At 54.9% G+C, this 16903-nt stretch overlaps 1 protein-coding gene across 1 annotated transcript in view; it reads left to right on the plus strand.

Annotated features, from left to right (window-relative positions):
* Window positions 1–303: 303 nt before the first annotated feature.
* PRKAR1B (protein kinase cAMP-dependent type I regulatory subunit beta) overlaps window positions 304–16903 on the plus strand; it is an 89851-nt gene continuing 73251 nt past the window's right edge. The window contains exons 1-2 of the mRNA XM_029945768.1: window positions 304–501; window positions 1280–1406. Coding sequence (XP_029801628.1) covers window positions 325–501; window positions 1280–1406 — 304 coding nt within the window. The 5' untranslated portion in view covers window positions 304–324. The remainder of the gene's footprint in view (window positions 502–1279; window positions 1407–16903) is intronic.

Consider the following 16903-nt stretch of genomic DNA (forward strand, 5'->3'; position numbering starts at 1 on the left):
ACACAGCTGTCTCTATGAGGCAGGGAGGGGTGGGCACCCTGGGCTTCGACCCGCCCCGCACCTGCAGGTCTCTCGGAGCCGCGGGTCTGCTCATCTGCAGAACCGGGGGACCCTCCATGCACGCAGAGATCTCCAAGGTGAGGCTTCGTGGCCGCTGTGTTGAGACTCATGCAGCCCCTGACAAGGGCAGATCTGTGACAGGCTGGGGCACGTCAGCCCATCATGGCGTTGTAGGCTTTGACGACAATGCCCCCAGGTGCCCATAAGAAGCTCATGTCTAACGGTCTGCGTTTTCCTCCCCAGGAGGCTAGAAGCGAGGCCACCATGGCATCCCCGTCATCCTGCCCGGTGGAGGAGGATGAGAGCCTGAAGGGGTGTGAGCTGTACGTCCAGAAGCATGGTGTGCAGCAGGTCCTCAAGGACTGCATCGTGCACCTGTGCATCGCCAAGCCCGACAGGCCCATGAGGTTCCTGCGGGAGCACTTCGAGCGGCTGGAGAAGGTGAGTGCTGTACCGCCTGGGGCCCTCCAGGTGCGCCCTGCAGCTGTGTCCCGCAGGTGTCCTTCCACAGGTGTCCCTTCGCAGGTGCATCCTCCAGGTGCGTCCCGCAGGTGTCCCTCTCTGCAGGTGTCCCTTCACAGGTGTGCCCTCGAAGGTGTGCGGGCCAGCAGCCGCTCACACCCTGGCGCTCTGCGGTACCCGAGCTCGGCAGAGTGTCCTGTGGCTCTTGCAGGGCCAAGCCCTGGGCGACTGCCTCGCATGATTTGTTCTTGTGCTGTCGTCCAGCCGCCACCTCCCTGCCCCCGCAACCCCCGAGTGGTTCAAGATTTACCCGGCACAGAGCTTTAGGGAGAGCCGACTAGGAAGATGGCCTATGGGCCCAGTGACAGGTTTCTTTTCTTTTCTTTTACATGTATTTATTTTTGAGAGACAGAGATAGACAAAATGCGAGTGGGGCTCAAACCCAATGTGGGGCTTGAACCCACGAACCACAAGATCATGACCTGAGCTGAAGTTGGACACTCAACTGACTGAGCCACCCAGCCGCCTCTTCAGGGCCCTATGACAGTTTTCAACTAGGGGACTGAGACAGGGACCAGGTGTAGTTATGAGTGCCGCTGACTTTTGGGATGAAAGTGCACGTGACGTGGGGCATTGGAGACTGGGTTCTGCAGCAGTCGCACCTCTGAGAGGGGTTGGATGCCCACAGAGGAAAGCCCCCCTCAGACCCATGCAGCGTGGGGCAGTGCTTGCGGACCCCCGCCTCCCTTCTGAGCAGGGACCCCTGCAGCCCCAGGCTTATTCCTGCATGAACGCTGCCCCTCACCTCTTCCTGTTCATCTGTGGGACAGCGGGCCCTGAGCGTGACGGGGTCCTTGGACCCCTTGGCGACCTGTCTGTCCATGGTGGGTTCCTCCCTCCCTCCCTATGGCTCCCCACCCTGAGCCTTCTCTGGGGGGCACCCAAGGATCCTCTTCTGGGCCCCTTGCCCACAACCTAACTGTCCCAGCCCTGGTCCCATGGGATTGGAACCCTGGGGTCAGGCTCAGGTCGGTTCTTTTTTGTATTTTTTTTTAAGTGTTTATTTTTTGAGAGAGAGAGAGAGAGAGTGTGTGCGCGAGAGAGAGAGTGTGAGCAAACCAGGGAGGGATAGAGAGAGAGGGAGATAAATCCAAGGCAGGCTTTGCAGTGTCAGTGCAGAGCTCCATGCAGGGCTCGAACTCATGAACTGTGAGCTCACGACCCAAGGAAGCCCTGGTTTGCTCTCAGGCCTCTCTGAGTCCCCGTCCAGCAGTGTTTTGCTTTTGACCAGGGCCTCCCGTGGACCCATGGCCCTGACCTGAAGGAATGCACTTCTTTCCTTTAAAGCAATCTGTTAGGGGTGCCTGGGTGGCTCAGTCATTTAAGCATCTGACTCTTGATCTCAGCTCGGGTCATGATCTCACAGTTCATGGGTTCGGGCCCCGAGTCAGCCTCTGTGCTGACAGCATGGAGCCTGCTTGGGATTCTCTCTCCTCTCTGCTCCTGTCTCACCTGCACCCTTTCTCTCTCTCAAAATAAATAAACAAACTTAAAACAACAACAGAAAAACCTGTTGAAAAACATTTTTTAATAATGCATACATTTTTAAAAACTTTTTTTTTAATTGTTTATTTTTGAGAGGGAGAGAGAAAGGGAGAGAGAGGGAGAGAGCACAAGTGAGCAGGGGAGGGGCAGAGAGACTGGGAGACACAGAATCGGAAGTAGGCTCCAGGCTCTGAGCTGTCAGCACAGAGCCTGACGTGGGGCTCGAACCCACGAACTGTGAGATCATGACCTGAGCTGAGATCAAGAGTCAGATGCTTAACCGACTGAGCCCTCAGGCGCCCGAAGTGTGCGTACCTTTTAAGGAAAGTTTGAAAGGTTCACAAGTAGAAAGAAGGGGTAGCGGTCGTATGTGGTCCCCCACTTGCCGCCCATCCAGTCGTGTTACAGATGCCATTTTATTTCACGGACTTGCACTCTTCGAGACCTCTCTCAGCTGGGTGTGTGACCCGGTTAAGAAGACGCACTGAAGTTTTCTCAAGTTTCCCTCACTACGAGACAGTTGAGTTTCCAGTTTTCTATAAACTTAAAAATGATGCCACACACCGACACATTTGTATGTGGACTTTCTCCCATGTGTGGCATTGCTTGTTTAGTTCGGTTTTTGGAAATAGGATTACAGAAATTCCAAATGGCGTTGTTGGGTGGCGGCCTATGGGTTGGTGGGGGGGTGGCCATGGCCTTGTCACGGGGGCTCAGGCGCCCGCTGGCAGAGTTTGGCCAAGGGTCTGCCCTAGCCCGGCTTGGCAGTTTTTATTTGGAAGGCTGTTCTCCGCCGATGGATGCAAATGGCCCTGTGGCCCTCAACCACTTGGCTTCCTCTTGAGGTCACAGCTGTGGTGAGGTGCTGCAGGTGCGAGATGTGGCCGCCTGGCCCACCCACAGGGGTCGCGCCTCCTCCCCACGGCGTCCCCTGCCTCCAAGCCCCACCTTCAGGACGGCGGCCACTTACTGCGGTTGCTCACAAGGGATGCCGGCCCAGCGATGTGTCCCAGGGATGTGGCTGAGGGGCATCAGAGCCAGACGGAGCGAGGTCCTCAGCCAGGGACATGTGGCGATGGCTGGAGCCGGTTGAGTGTCCAGGGGTAGCGGAGGGGCGTGAGGGGCACAGCATGACTGGCTCAGGCCATCACTTGTGGCGCAGTGCTCAGGGCTGAGCTGGCCAGTGGGGCGGAGGTAGAGGTGGGGAAAGAGGATTGGGTCTGGATCCCAGTGAAAGGCAGTGCTGCCTGGCCACAGGGGACAGTGGGAGTAGGCCGGCGGGGTGGGAGAGGGGCGCCAGCGTGAGTCGTCTGGGGGCTGTGAGTCCGGAGCGTGGGGGGCGGCTGGCAGAGGGCAGGGGTTTGGGAAGGTTCTCTGAGCATCCTTGCCCGAGGGGGTGACCAGTGAGGACTGGGGTCTGGGAGAGGCGGCGTGGCCTGTCACCGTTGGGGGCGGAGATGGAGTGCTTTCCTGCTAAATGATCACAGTCCTCGCTAGGTCAGGGTCACTGTAGATGCCACATCAGCCTGCGGGGCTGCCGAGACGAAGCCCCACGGACCAGGCAGCCACACGCAGTCTTGGCCTGCACTGGACCCCTCCCCCAGTGCCTGCTGGTTTGCCGTCAGCCTGTGCTGCTCCCATCCTCACCGTGCCTCCATCCTCACATGGCCTTCTCGCTTCCCATGGGGACACGTCACTTTTCGTGAGGGCCCACCCCGGTGACCTCATTGTAATGATTACATCTGCAAAGACCCTGTCTCCAAATAAGCTCACAGTCTAAAGTCCTGGGGTTAGGAACCCAGCAGCTGTGCCACAGGGAGATGCAATCCCGCTTTTTCAGGGATGGTGGCAGCTTTACATGGCCCTGCTGGTAGCAGCGACCCAGCGGATCTCGGTCCTCTGACACCGTGCGCTTTTACGCGTGGTGCACATTACTAGGGAGCCTGTCCCTGGTGACAAACAGACCTGAGACCCCGGCCTAGGGCGTCATCAAGTCCCACAGCAGTCTCGCCTCCAACCTGCTGGCTCGCCCAGCGAGTGTTTGTTAAGTTGGAAGCAGGAAGGCTCTTTGCCCGTGGCCCAGGGGAGGGGCAGAGCCCCTCGGAGGCCACCGTGAATGGACAGTGGGCGGAAACCGGGGTGGGAGAGTGTTCTCAAGTCGTGTGACAAGCAGGAAGTGTGTCTGCGGGCCCTGGAGGGTGTAGCGGCCCCCCTGGACAGAGCAGTGGGAATGGCCCAGCTCTCGGGGTGCTGCCCTGGTCAGCAGAGCCCAGCAGCTGGGCCTTGGGGTGTGGCTCCTTCACGTGGCCGTTTAAGAAGGTTGTTGTTCTAAGGTCCAGACCTGAGAGGGTCCATCAGATGGTCCTTAGGCACTGAAAACACGGCCCCAAAGTTTCTCCAAGACGCGATCTTTCAGAAGAGCATGGAAGAAGGGTCATCGGTCCTTTTCAGGATGGATTTTAGATGCCATAAGCAAGAGTTCCCTCCGTGAAGATATGCCCATCACAATCGACGTGTGTCACTGTCCACATGTCCTTGTAGCATATGTGCATTTGGGTTTGACTTTTCTTCTTAGCATTTTTTTATTGTGGTAAAATGTATATAACTTACATAAAGTTCACTATGTTGACCATTTTATTTTTATTTATTATTATTTTTTTAATATTAAAAACATTTTTAATGTTTACTTATGAGAGAGAGAGACAGAGCGTGAGCAGGGGAGGGGCAGAGAGATAGGGAGACACAGAATCCAAAGCAGGGTCCAGGCTCTGAACTGTCAGCAGAGAGCCCGACGTGGGGCTCGAACTCAGGAACTGTGAGATCATGACCTGAGCCAAAGTCAGACGCTTAACCACCTGAGCCCCCCAGTGTCCATTTCAGTGGCATCGAGTGTGTTCATGTTCCGTGCTCTTCTCAGTAGCACTGTTCCGGCATCTGTGGCCATAAGATCACGTGGCCAGTGTGGTTTTTGCTTTCTTTGCATTGTTTTGTGTGTGATAGTTTTCAGTTTCTTTTTCTTTTCCTTCATAAACACCTTTGTGTCAAGGAAAGGACTTAAAAGAGAAAAGCGCATGCTCGAAATCAGGGCCGCGCTCAGGGGGCAGCATGTCCGAGTGTCGTTACAGCTCTCAGGCCACGTGTCCGGTTTGCTGCCACAGGACCGGGTGAGGAGTCTGTGGTTTCCTGAATTCGCGTGCCTTGCGCTGAATTCCCACGTCCTGCCGACACTGGCTTCTTTGACCATTGTTTTGTTGACTCGTGGATATCGATGCCTCCCTGCCGCACCGGGCGTTTCTTCCTGCTGGGTGGCCCGGCACCCTCCCTGAATGTCAGGTCAGCGTTGGTGACTCTGTCCCAGTGGCCGGGCTTGCTCCTTGGTCTTCAGTACAAACTAACAAGTCATGCTGTGTTTTGCTTTTGGAACGAGCGGACACAGCTCAGAAGGGCCGGTTCTCCTGGGAGCTGTCTGTGGCAGATGTCCATGGCAATATGCAGCACCCTGCTAACATAGCAGGTCCTGAGGGCAGCGGGCGGACCCTGGGCTGTGGGATGTCTTGTTGCTCAGTTTGGAAACTCAGCACGTACTTGCCAGTGACTGGTGCCACTCCCGTGCGCACAGAGGCCCGGGCAGGTGGACTGCTTCATCGAATGCCCAGGGTCCCATGTGGGGGCCAGAGTCATGTAGAATCACACTACCTGCTGCCTGGCACTTAGAGGAGCCGGGTTCAAGGTGGCTGCTGGGCCACGGGCCACCATTCAGCATGCTGTCCCCGGACGGATGGTGGCTGCTGCCATGCCCAGGGATGCAAGGGTCCATGACAGCACATGTCAGTTAAGGCCCTGTGTCAGGGCCGGGGATAGGACAGCTTCTCAGAGTGGGACGCCATAATGGATGCCCATGCAGGTCTGGCAGTCCAGGAAAGTGATGTGTGTGTGTGGCACAAAGTCAAGGGTGTGCAAATTAGAAGTCTCTCACCCCCACCACCCTTCCACCCAGAGCCCACCTCTGTTGGTTCCATTGTCTGAGACTTCTCAGGAGATTTTTACACATTTTGGGCGATGTGGGCACCCAGGCTGAGCTGTGCGTGGGCACGCTGTCCCCAGCCTGGCCTGTCCCCACTGATGGGCCACTCGAGGGGATGCTCCATGGCAGCACAGCTAAGCCCACTCTGCTCGCCTGTTAAAATCCTCTTTGAATTTAAATGCCCCAAAACTCGTGCTGTGTGGCATGCAAGTGCATGAGCCCTGACTGTGGTGCTTCTGCCTCCATGACTGAGGCCCACGTCCGTCGTGCTGCGTCCACCCCCACCCCCCGCCCCCAGTTCCTCCTGCCTGTTCTGGTCAGACCGTCCCCCACCCATAACCCCTGGCACCACTGGAGCATCTGCAGCCCTGTGTTTTCTGGAAGGTACCATCAGTGCAGTCCTGCTGAGCATGAGACTTTTTGTGTCTGGGTTCCTCAGCTTAGCGCAGTGCCTCTGAAATGCCTCGCGGTTCTGTGTGCGGCCTGGGTTCCCTTTATTTCGCTGAACTGCATTCCGCCGTGTAGACAGAGCGCAGCGTGTTCATCCTGTGGCGGGTTGAGGGAATTGGCATCATTTCTGGTGTCTGGCAATGACCGCTAAAGCCACTCTAGATGTTTGTCTTACAGTGTTGTTTCGCTTGGGTCCGTATCTGCGTCGTGTGGTTGGTGCGTGCTGGGCTTTGCAAGGAGCCACCAAGCCCCGCCCTCCCGCACTCCCACTGGTGCCGGCCCTCGAGCAGCCTGCGCCTGATGTCATCAGCCATTCTAACAGGTGCGTGGTGGCCCTTCCGGCCGCTTTCTTTTGCATTTCCTGATGACCAGTGACACCAGGCCTCTTCCCACACCCCTGCTTGCCTTTGGCCTGTCTCCTTGCTGAAGTGCCTGTTCATCGCTCTTGTCCGTTTTCTTGCTAGGCTCTTCTCTTAGCACTGGGCTTGGAGATTCTCTGTGCATTCAACTCCTACCCTTGTGGGTGGACGCAAGCCCTGCATCGGGTCCCGGTTTGCGGAGACCCCCTTCCACTCCATCTGTGGCCTGTCTGCCTGCTTTCCCGCTGGTGTCCTTCACAGAGTAGAGGTTCCGGCTTCTGAAGTCCGGTTTTTCAAGGTATTTGTTTTAATGAGTTGTACTTTTGTGTTTACGTCTGTGCGAAGAGTTCGGCGCTGAATTTGGGCTCATCAGCCGGCTGGCTGTGCCAGGGGACACCACTCTCTCTGGATCATCCTGTCTTTTTTTTTCCCCTTAATGTGTTATTCATTTTTGAGAGAGAGAGAGAGAGTTCAAGTGGGGAAGGGACAGAGAGAAAGGGAGACACAGAATCAGAAGCAGGCTCCAGGCTCTGAGCTGTCAGCACAGAGCCCGACACGGGGTTCAAACTCCCCAACTGTGAGATCATGACCTGAGCCAAAGTCGGACACTCAACTGACTGAGCCCCCCAGGTGCCCCTGGATCATTCTGTCTTTACAAGAAGTTTGAAGTTGGGTAGTACGAGCCTGCCCGCATTGTTGTTTTTCAAAATTGGTTTATCTAGTTTGGCTCTTCTGCCTTTTCAGGTGTGTTTTAGTGTGATCCTGGTGACAAGGACCAAAAACTCCTCTTGGGATTTCGAATGGGCTCACATTGGTACATAACCCAGTTTAAGGAGAATAGACAACAATTTCAAATCTTCCAGTTATCTTGCACCTAATCTTCCAGAATAGCTCTCCATTCATCTAGATCTTTGATTTCTAATGTCAATGAAAGAAAAACTTTTATTAATTTTTTTTTTATTTTAGAGCCAGAGAGGATGCATGCAGGTGGGGAGAGGGGCAGAGAGAGAATCCCAAGCAGGCTCCACACTGGGGGCAGAGCTCCACGTGAGGCTTGATCTCATGACCCTGGGACCATGATGTGAGCTGAAATCAAGAGTTGGACGCTCAACTGACTGAGCCACCAGGTGCCCCTTTTATTTTCACTATACAGATCCTTCCTATGTTTTGTTAGATTTACTCGTTTCATTTTTTATTGTTTTAAGTGGTATTCCTTTTTAATTTTTTTTAAATTTATTGTTTTTGAGAGATGGAGAGAGACAGAGCACAAGCAGGGGAGGGGCAGGGAGAGAGGGAGACACAGAATCCAAAGACAGGGTCCAGGCTCTGAGCCCAACACGGGGCTTGAACCCACGGACTCTGAGATCCTGACCTGAGCCGAAGTCAAACGCTCAACCGACTGAGCCACCCAGGTGCCCCATTCCTTTTTAATTGACAGGCATTACTTTATGGGAGTAGTTTGAGGGCCACCAAGTTCCTGCATGCCCGCCGCGTGCGCATGGCGCCCTGTTGACCACACGGTGTCAGTGGGGCATGCACAGCACCTGAGGAGAGGTGCTGCTTCTGACAGATACATGATGTCACACATCTGTCGTTAAAGTGTCACGTCGACTAGTGCTGTTGCCCTAAAAATCCCTCGTGCTCCACCTAGTCACCCCTCCTGCTCTCCTTCTGAACCCCTAATCTCTTACTGTGTCCCTGGTCCTGCCTCTCCCAGAGTGCTGCATGGCTGGGATCACCCAGGGTGTGGCCTGGCTTCCTTCACCAGTAACGTGCACCTAAGATTACTCCGCATCCTCCTGCCGGAAGCACCCATGCCAACTCTTCACTGAGCCAGCTTCTCCTTCCTGCTGCCTCAGCGACTCCTGCTCTCTGGGCCCCCTGCCCCCATCCTCCATTCTTGTCCCCTGCATGTGACTGACCCGGACAATGATGTGCCCAGGGACACTCATTTCCAGAATGATTTAAAAAAGTTTTTTTAGACATTTTTTAACGTTTATTCATTTTTAAGAGACAGAGAGACAGCACAAGTGGGGGAGGAGCAGAGAGAGGGAGACACAGCCTCCTAAGCAGGCTCCAGGCTCCGAACTGTCAGCACAGAGCCCAGTGTGGGGCTCGAACTCATGAACTGCAAGATCATGACCTGAACTGAAGTCATATGCTTAACTGACTGAGCCACCCAGGTGCCCTCCCCCCAAAAATTGTTTTTAATGCTTATTCATTTTTGAGAGAGAGAGCGCGAGCGTGAGCAGGAGGGAGGCAGGGAGGGAGACACAGAAACCAAAGCAGACTCCAGGCTCTGAGCTGTCTGCACAGAGCCTGATGTGGGGCTTGAACTCACAAACTGTGAGATCATGACTTGAGCTGAAGTCAGATGTTTAACTCACTGAGCCACCCCGGTGCCCCTTTGAGTGATTTTTTTCAACTAGAATCAGTAACAAATCCACTGCCCGTAGAGCTCTAGATGAACTCTTCCCCCTTTTTTCTCACGTGTGTATGTACATCACACTTCCTATGTGCTTGTGAGTTACATGTGAACTCAGGTGTGCACCCCTCCCCGCTCCGCCCCTGTGTGGTCACATGGAAGATGTGTTCGTAAACCAGGGATGGAAGGGCTCCCATTGGCACTGCTCCCCAGGCTCGGTGCCGTGCAGGCCCCCTGCTCGCTCAGGAACATGGCAGGTGTGTTCATGCTGGCCAGCTGGGTTGTGTGGACCTGTCCAGACCTGGGTCTCCATGAGGAGAACTGCAAGCTGGAAGCCAATGAAGGACAGCTGCTCGCACACCTGGTAGAATGTGCTGCAATGTGGCCGATGAGGGAATGAGGAACATTTGAAGGATTTTTTAAATGTTTTATTTATTTTTGAGAGAGAGAGACAGCATGAGCAGGGGAGGGGCAGAGAGAGAGGGAGACACAGAATCCGAAGCAGGCTCCAGGCTCCAAGCTGTCAGCACAGAGCCCGAAGTGGGGCTTGGACTCACGAACTGTGAGATCATGACCTGAGCCGAAGCTGTATATTCAACCGACTAAGTCACCCAGGTGCCCCTAAAGCATGTTTTAAAAGGAGGTATCGGGGCACCTGGGTGGTCTGTTGGTTAAATATCTGACCTCACTCAGGTCATGATCTCACAGTTTGTGAGTTCGAGCTCCGCGTTGGGCTTTGTGCTGACGGCTCGGAGCCTGGAGCCTGCTTTGGATTCTCTCTCTCCCTCTCTCTCTGCTCCTCTTCTGCTTGCACATGCTCTTTCTCTCAAAATAAATAAACAAAATTATAAAAAAAAAGATGGATTTTAAAAAATAATAAAGTAAAAGAAGGTTTAAAGCTTTCAGAAATTACGAAACAGGGAAAAAAAAAAAAGGTTGAATCCACACAATTTGGGGAAATTGAGAAAGTCCAGAAGAGGGTAAAGAGACAGGGGCGCCTTGGCTTTCGGCGTTTGACGTGTTTCGTTGAGCCGGGTTTCCCTGTGCTTCCCTCTCTTCCTCCCACACAGGTTGTAAGGGTGTAAACCTACTATGTGCCATTATGAAAAGTGACAGACGACTTTTCCAGAGAAGTCTTAGGTCTACGGAAAAATTGAGCAGAAAGTACAGAGCTCTTCTTTGCCCTTCCCCTCCCCTCCCCCATCATTACCGGTCCTGCATTTTGGCGCGTCCTTGAACCACACGATACGTCATTGTCTACTCAAGTCTGTGGCTTAGACACGTTCTCTGGGTTTGGACCCTCATGTGATGACACATTATGGTAAATACAGAAGAGATTCACTGCCCTGAAAATCCATGACGTCCCCCTGCCCCCTCCGGGTCCTGCCTCGCCCAGATGCCCCCCGGCTGGGACTGCACAGGGGCAGGCCCTGCAAACTGGCTTCCTGCATGCAGGGACACACATCGAAGGCTCCTCCGCATCCTCCTGGCTCCACGGCTCACTTCTTTTCAGGGCTGAGTGACATCCCGTTGCCTGCTGGACCACCCAAGGGCCACCCGGCTGCCACCCGCTCCCCACAATGATGGGTGACACCGCTGTGGACACCCCTGTGCGGGTCTGTGTGCACGCACGCTCTCGTCTCGGAGTGTGACTGCCAGACAGCACGGTGGGACCTGCTGTGTTGTAAGACCCAGAGTCCCTTTTGACATGGCTGCATCATTCTGCGTTCCTGCCACTCCCCAGCCCGCCAGCATCCGGCAGTGACATGTCGTGGGCTGTGGCCCGTGTGACAGGTGTGAGGCGGCATCTCCTTGCCGTTCTGCCCCACGTTTCCCGAGTGTGCGTCTGCCCCCTACATGTGTAGTCTCTGACCACGGCTTCGCCTGCTTTCTAACTGGGCTGCTTCCTTGTTGAGCTTAAAGGTTGTCTTGAGCATTTTGGACACAAGTCCTTAATGGATGTGTGTTTTGCGAATATTTTCTCCTAGTCTGTGCTTGTGTTTTCATTCCCTTAATTGTATGTAATTTTGACTCCTGCTTTTTTGTGTGTTTATTTCTGAGAGAGAGAGAGAGAAATAGAGTGCAAGTGGGGAAGGGGGGAGCGTAAGAGAGAGAGACATACATGCAGAAACTGAAGCAGGCTCCACACTCTGAGCTGTCAGCACAGAGCCCGACGCGGGGCTCGAACCCACGAATGTGAGATCATGACTTGAGCCGAAGTCAGACGCTTAACCAGCTGAGCCCCTCAGGGGCCCCCATAATCATTTCTGTGACCACTAAGTATTACTGAAAACATGATTTAACAGTGCAGAGTATTCTATTATGTGAATGTTTCTAAATTGATTCAAGCAATTTCTTGCTGCTAGTTGGATTAAAAATTTGTTTAAACACCGCAGAGAACATTCTAGTAGAGATATCTCTTTGATACCTCTCATTGCTTCCTTAGGATATATTTTAAGAGATAGAATCACGGGGCTTAGGAGCATCCACTGATTTGTGGTGACAGTTCTCCAAAACGCTTTTATTCACTTACTTGCTTATTCGACAGATGTTTATTGGACACCAGCTATGTGACAGGTTCTATTCCGGGTCCAGGCCAGCTCCATGAGCACATTGGGAGGCACAGGATCTCCTGGCTGTGCCACCCTGGGCCTGTGCACTGCCCTTCACCCCGCTGCACGAGGCAGCAGGGCCGTGGCTGGTCAGGGCCCCGGGCATGGCTCGTGTTTTCCCTGTGGCATATTCTCTCTGGGACCCTGTAGTGTGTGATCAGGCAGCTTATGGGATGCTGGAAAGGCATGCATAAATCAGAATTTTACAGCTGAGTGCGCCCCCAATGACCTTACATCTTTTTCTTACTCAAAAGCCATATTCTTTGACCATAACCCAATAAAGTTGCTTTCTTGTCATTAATAAAGAGAGAACCAGAAGAAAAAGGAGGAAGCCACCCTCCGCTCGATTTTGGAAACCAATAATATGCTTTCGCGTCCTTTCTCAAAAAAGATTGTCATAGTAAAGAATTATGCAATGTCTAGAACTCAGTGACATTTAAAGCTTCCCGTATCAAAACTCGAGAGTTGCACACTTGGTCTTCAGAGGGAGAATTATTGCTTCCCTGGAAAGTAAGATTATATTAGGAGTCACCGAGCTGTGTGTCTCTGACCTATGGCAGCCTGGGCCACTGCGAGCAGTGGGAATTTCCTGCGCCCAGCTGAGGCTGGGAGCCCAAGTTCCGAGCTTCGAGGGGCACTTCCTCCTGTCCTCCTGGGGGTTCCAACGCGGCCTCTGCCCCAGCCTGTCACGTGGCTGTCACCAGCCCTCTGCCCTAGGAGCCATGTGTCCAGGTCCTCCTCCCACCAGGACAACATCCATTGCATTAGGGCACAGCCTCCTCCAGGAAGACCTCACTGTTACCTGTATCTGCAGATGTCCTGGTTGTAAGCAGAGCTGCTCTCCGAGGCTCCGGGGGGGTGTGAATTTTCAAGGGAGCCTATGGAAGCCGCTTCGCTGTGTGGCTGGGGAGGTCAGAAGGAGAGGGAGTGACAGCCATGCAGTGACAATAACAGGGATAAAGACAACATGGTGAAACAGAAACAGAGGAGGTGACGGCAGACACTAAAAGCAGAGGTGACTCTCGGGCTGAATAAATGGATACCTGGGAAGGCAGCCATGCAAAGAAGAGACAGTGTAAACCAGAATCCACCACGGGTCCAGAGAGGGCGCCTGGGGAACTGGGGGGCTTAGCTTGCGACAGCCCACGGTGTCCTCTGTGTTCAGCCCTTCTCATCTGGGTGGGCTCAGAGGGCCTCTCCTTCAGGAAGCCTTCCTGGACTCCTTCTCAGGGTTGGCCTAGGAGCGCCCTTGTCTGCACAGCCCTTGTCAGCCCTTCATAGCTCATGCTGTTACTTTCCCAGACTTTTCACCAGTCTTTCCTGTTAGATTGAAACCTTCATGACAAAGCCTGCCTTTTCCTCAGCTGTGTTCTCTGTATGGGGGCTGGTATTCAGGAAGTGCTCAATAAATGATTGAAACTGCACATTTCTCTCCTTTCCTTGCCACTGAAGGTCTGGTGCCCCTGGGCATGCTCCTTGTCCTCTCCAGGCCTCAGTTTCCTTGCCTTGTGGCTGGGGCCGACTGGCCCTGTCAGGCACTGCAGCCCTGAAAGGGGGCTTGTGGTTGGCCCGGGGGAGGGCACATCAGCCCCTGTCCTGGACGCCACAGGTCTCCACATACCATGGCTCCCACTCGGCCAGAGGGGACGGGGGGATAAGGGACAGTCGCCCTGGGTAGAGGCCCAGGAACGCCCACCTGGCACCACAGGGGAAGCGGCCCCTCTTCCCGTGGGGTGTTTGGGACCAGCGTGGGCAGCTGCCCCAGAAACCCTTTCAGGGACCAGCGTAGCCCACGTCCTCAGGCGAGCAAAGGGGAGTGGGGGGTGGAGGGGGCGACTCCGTCTGTGCTGGGTCCCAGGCACGTGGGCTTGTGAGCAGCGGGCACTCAGTTCCAGAACATCTCTGGACATGCCACCTCCCTGGCCCAGAATGTCCTCTTCTAAGCCTCAAGTCTGCATTTCACCCCTCGTGCCGGAAAATCATGGTCAGAAGACAGTGAATGTCATTTACAGCCTGGAGAGAGCATGGCCACAGGGGCAGAGTGGGGATGGTCCCTGGGGCCGCGTCAGGCATTTCTGGGGAGGATTCTGGCTGCAGAGCTTTCTGGAAAGGCTGTTCCCACAGTGTTGTTGTGAAGATTCCTCTGACCCCCTGCCCTTGATCATCCTGCAAGCCAGACAGTTCATTCGCGTGGGAACAGGGAACAGGAAGGGGCTGCAGGAAGCTTTCCTGGAATACTGAGGGGGAGGGAAGGGGCGCCATCCAGAAATAATGGCCCCATTCCACCCGACGCCTCCCAATGTGGCTTCACTCCATGGAACGTGGCCGGTGCCGGGATGAGATGCCCTTGGCCCCATGGAACAGGCACCCGGCTGCTCTTTCCAAGGAGGTGGCTTTGGGGTCTCGCGTGTACCCCCCCTTCCTGCTTGGAACCCCTGTGCTGCAGGGCCTCTGAGACACACCCGGAGCCGGGGCTCCAAAGGGCACGTCACCGGCCCCAGCCCCACGTCAGACTCTATGGCCGCACCTTTTAGGAGGGACATACCCAAGTATCTAAAATGAAGTTACATAGTTTCCAAGATTTGCTTCACCCTCCTGTGTGTCAAGTTGTATCCGCCTGTGTGTTACATGTATAGATCTGTGTGTGCACAGATCTGTGTGTGCACGCATATATATGCGTGTCTGTGTGTGTGCATATGCATGTGAATGCGTTATGTGTGTATATTTTACCTGTGCGTGCTGTGCCTGTGTTATGCGCATATGTGTTGTGTAACCACTATGTGTGTCATATATGTGCATGGTGCGTGTATGTGTTACACGTGTGTAATTCATACGTGCGCACGCGTGCGTGGGGCTGGGACGAAGGCGCTGCACACCCGGCGCGATGACTGTTGAACACGTGTGGTGGGATTTTGGCGATGCGCCGCGTTGCTCCCTGGGCTTCGGGATTCCAGGCTGGAAGGTGTAAGAGAGGAAGTTCACCTCTGCACACTTCCCGAGTGGGGTGTGGGGTCCCGGGCCCCAGGGTCTCTGCCTGGGGGTTCCTCCCTGGACCCAGGGGCCTGCTTCCCACGCACCCTCAGGGTGGCTTGCTGCTCATTTTCCAGAGACCCATGGAGTCTCCTGAGGCTCGCCCGTGGTCCTCACCGTGCAGACTCACCTCCACTTAGGCTGTGATTTTACTGTCATGGAGGGGAGGAGGAGAGACTATGCATGCCATCCACCTGTTGTCTTTCCTTTTGGAAGTCCCATCAAGGTATCTCTAAACAGCTGCTTGAAGGAGCCTTCAGCAGTCCCCGGTGGAGGCACAGAGAGGTGACAGGATTTACTCGAGGTCACACAGCGCACTGGGAAAGCTGCCCTCCCAGCTCTGTGTCCTCCTTGCGGGGCACACGGACCTCCCAGGCTCTCCAGACTGCTGGCGCTCTGCCTGTTTGTCTTTTCTCTCTCTTTTCCTCCTTCCCTCTGAGGGGCAGGATTGCAGCTGAGGGGACCCGGGGCATCCACATCTGAGCTCACGCTGCAGCAAGTCACTGGGCGCAAAGGAAGCTCGCGTGTGGAGAGCTGCAGTGCCTTTAAAGGCCTTTACATTCCCTGGAAGGAGCCTCGTTTGTGGGCCTCAGTGAAAGGAAGTGAGGGAGCAGCCGGTTTTGCGTCCAGGCGATGGCAGCAGGTGGGGCAGGTCCCACAGTCCTATGCCACCAGCCTCTCCCCCACCGCCCTCCCCGGGGCATGAGTGCCTATAATGTCCCACACAGCTGGCGTGCCTTGTGTTGAACTTCCAGTTAGCTCTACCGTTTGGTTGTTCTTAATGGCAGAAAACTGCACTTCTATGAGGGAAGAACCAAATCCCAACAGCAGCACCTGGCCTGTGATAGGCGGCCCTGTATGAGGAATAATGACTTAATTACATTGGTTTTGGGCGGACACTAGCTTCTTGACTTGGTTTTCCTGTGGGTTCCCAGTGGGAATGCCCCACCTCCCACCTGAACTTCAAAGCCCCCTCTGGGCTCTTTTAAAAGGTCTTTAGAAAGTACAAGCCTTCTGGGGTAAAGAATGCCTCCAGAAGTCATTTACACTGTAGTATGAATTAGGATAGCTTCATGGTTCTCTCAGGGTTCACAGGCTGCCTGGGAAACAGGGAGGGTGCTTTGGAAGATGGGGCAGCAGGGACCCCTGGAGGAGCTGTGGTGGGACTCGAGGTCCTTCCTGACTTAATGTTTTTGCTGGGTGATTGCCTGGTAAAATCGGGCATAATTGTTGCACTTGGTTGACAGGAGCCAGGTGTGAGTGTTCTGGGGACGTGGTCCTCGTGCATGAGGGGATGAAGGCCTTGTCCTAGGCGTGTGGGAGACCCTGACCATACCTGTGCTGCCCCGCTGGTCTGGATACTGCTTCTGGGATGTGGGGGAGTGGCGGCTGGAGTGTCAGGCGTGGGCCGCTTGTCAGTGCACAGGGTGCTTCTTCCCGCTTTCCTATTCCGTGCCCTCTGCAGCACACATATTTTAAAGCAAGTAAATGACAAGGGAGGGGAGAACACATGATGGGTTTGCTTTCCTTTCATGTATCCATCCGCTGTGTCTACCTGGGTGGGACGCAGGGCACAGGGCTGAGTGGAGCCAACCTGCCCCAGCCCCCTTGGTACCCGACGTGTTGCTTAGGTGAGGGCAGTGGCCAAGGGGGTCGTGGGGGAGGGGAGGAGGACTGGAGAGCCCTGGCAGGTGCTGGGGATGCAGGTGGGCCAGCCCCCTCCCCCACCCCACGGCAACACCTGCAGGCCGGGCAGCCACCCTGCCGTGGCACCTGTAGGGACAGCCTTCCCCCACAGTGGCACCTGCAGGCTGGACAGCCCCCTCCCCCCCACCCCCACAGCAGCACCTGCAGGGACAGCCCCCCCCCCAAGGCGGCACCCACGGGGACAGCCCCTCCCACGGTGGCACGTGCAGGGACAGCCCTGCTCCTGCTC

This window comes from Suricata suricatta, chromosome 8, assembly GCF_006229205.1.
Source record: "Suricata suricatta isolate VVHF042 chromosome 8, meerkat_22Aug2017_6uvM2_HiC, whole genome shotgun sequence".
Classification (NCBI taxonomy): Eukaryota; Metazoa; Chordata; class Mammalia; order Carnivora; family Herpestidae; genus Suricata; species Suricata suricatta.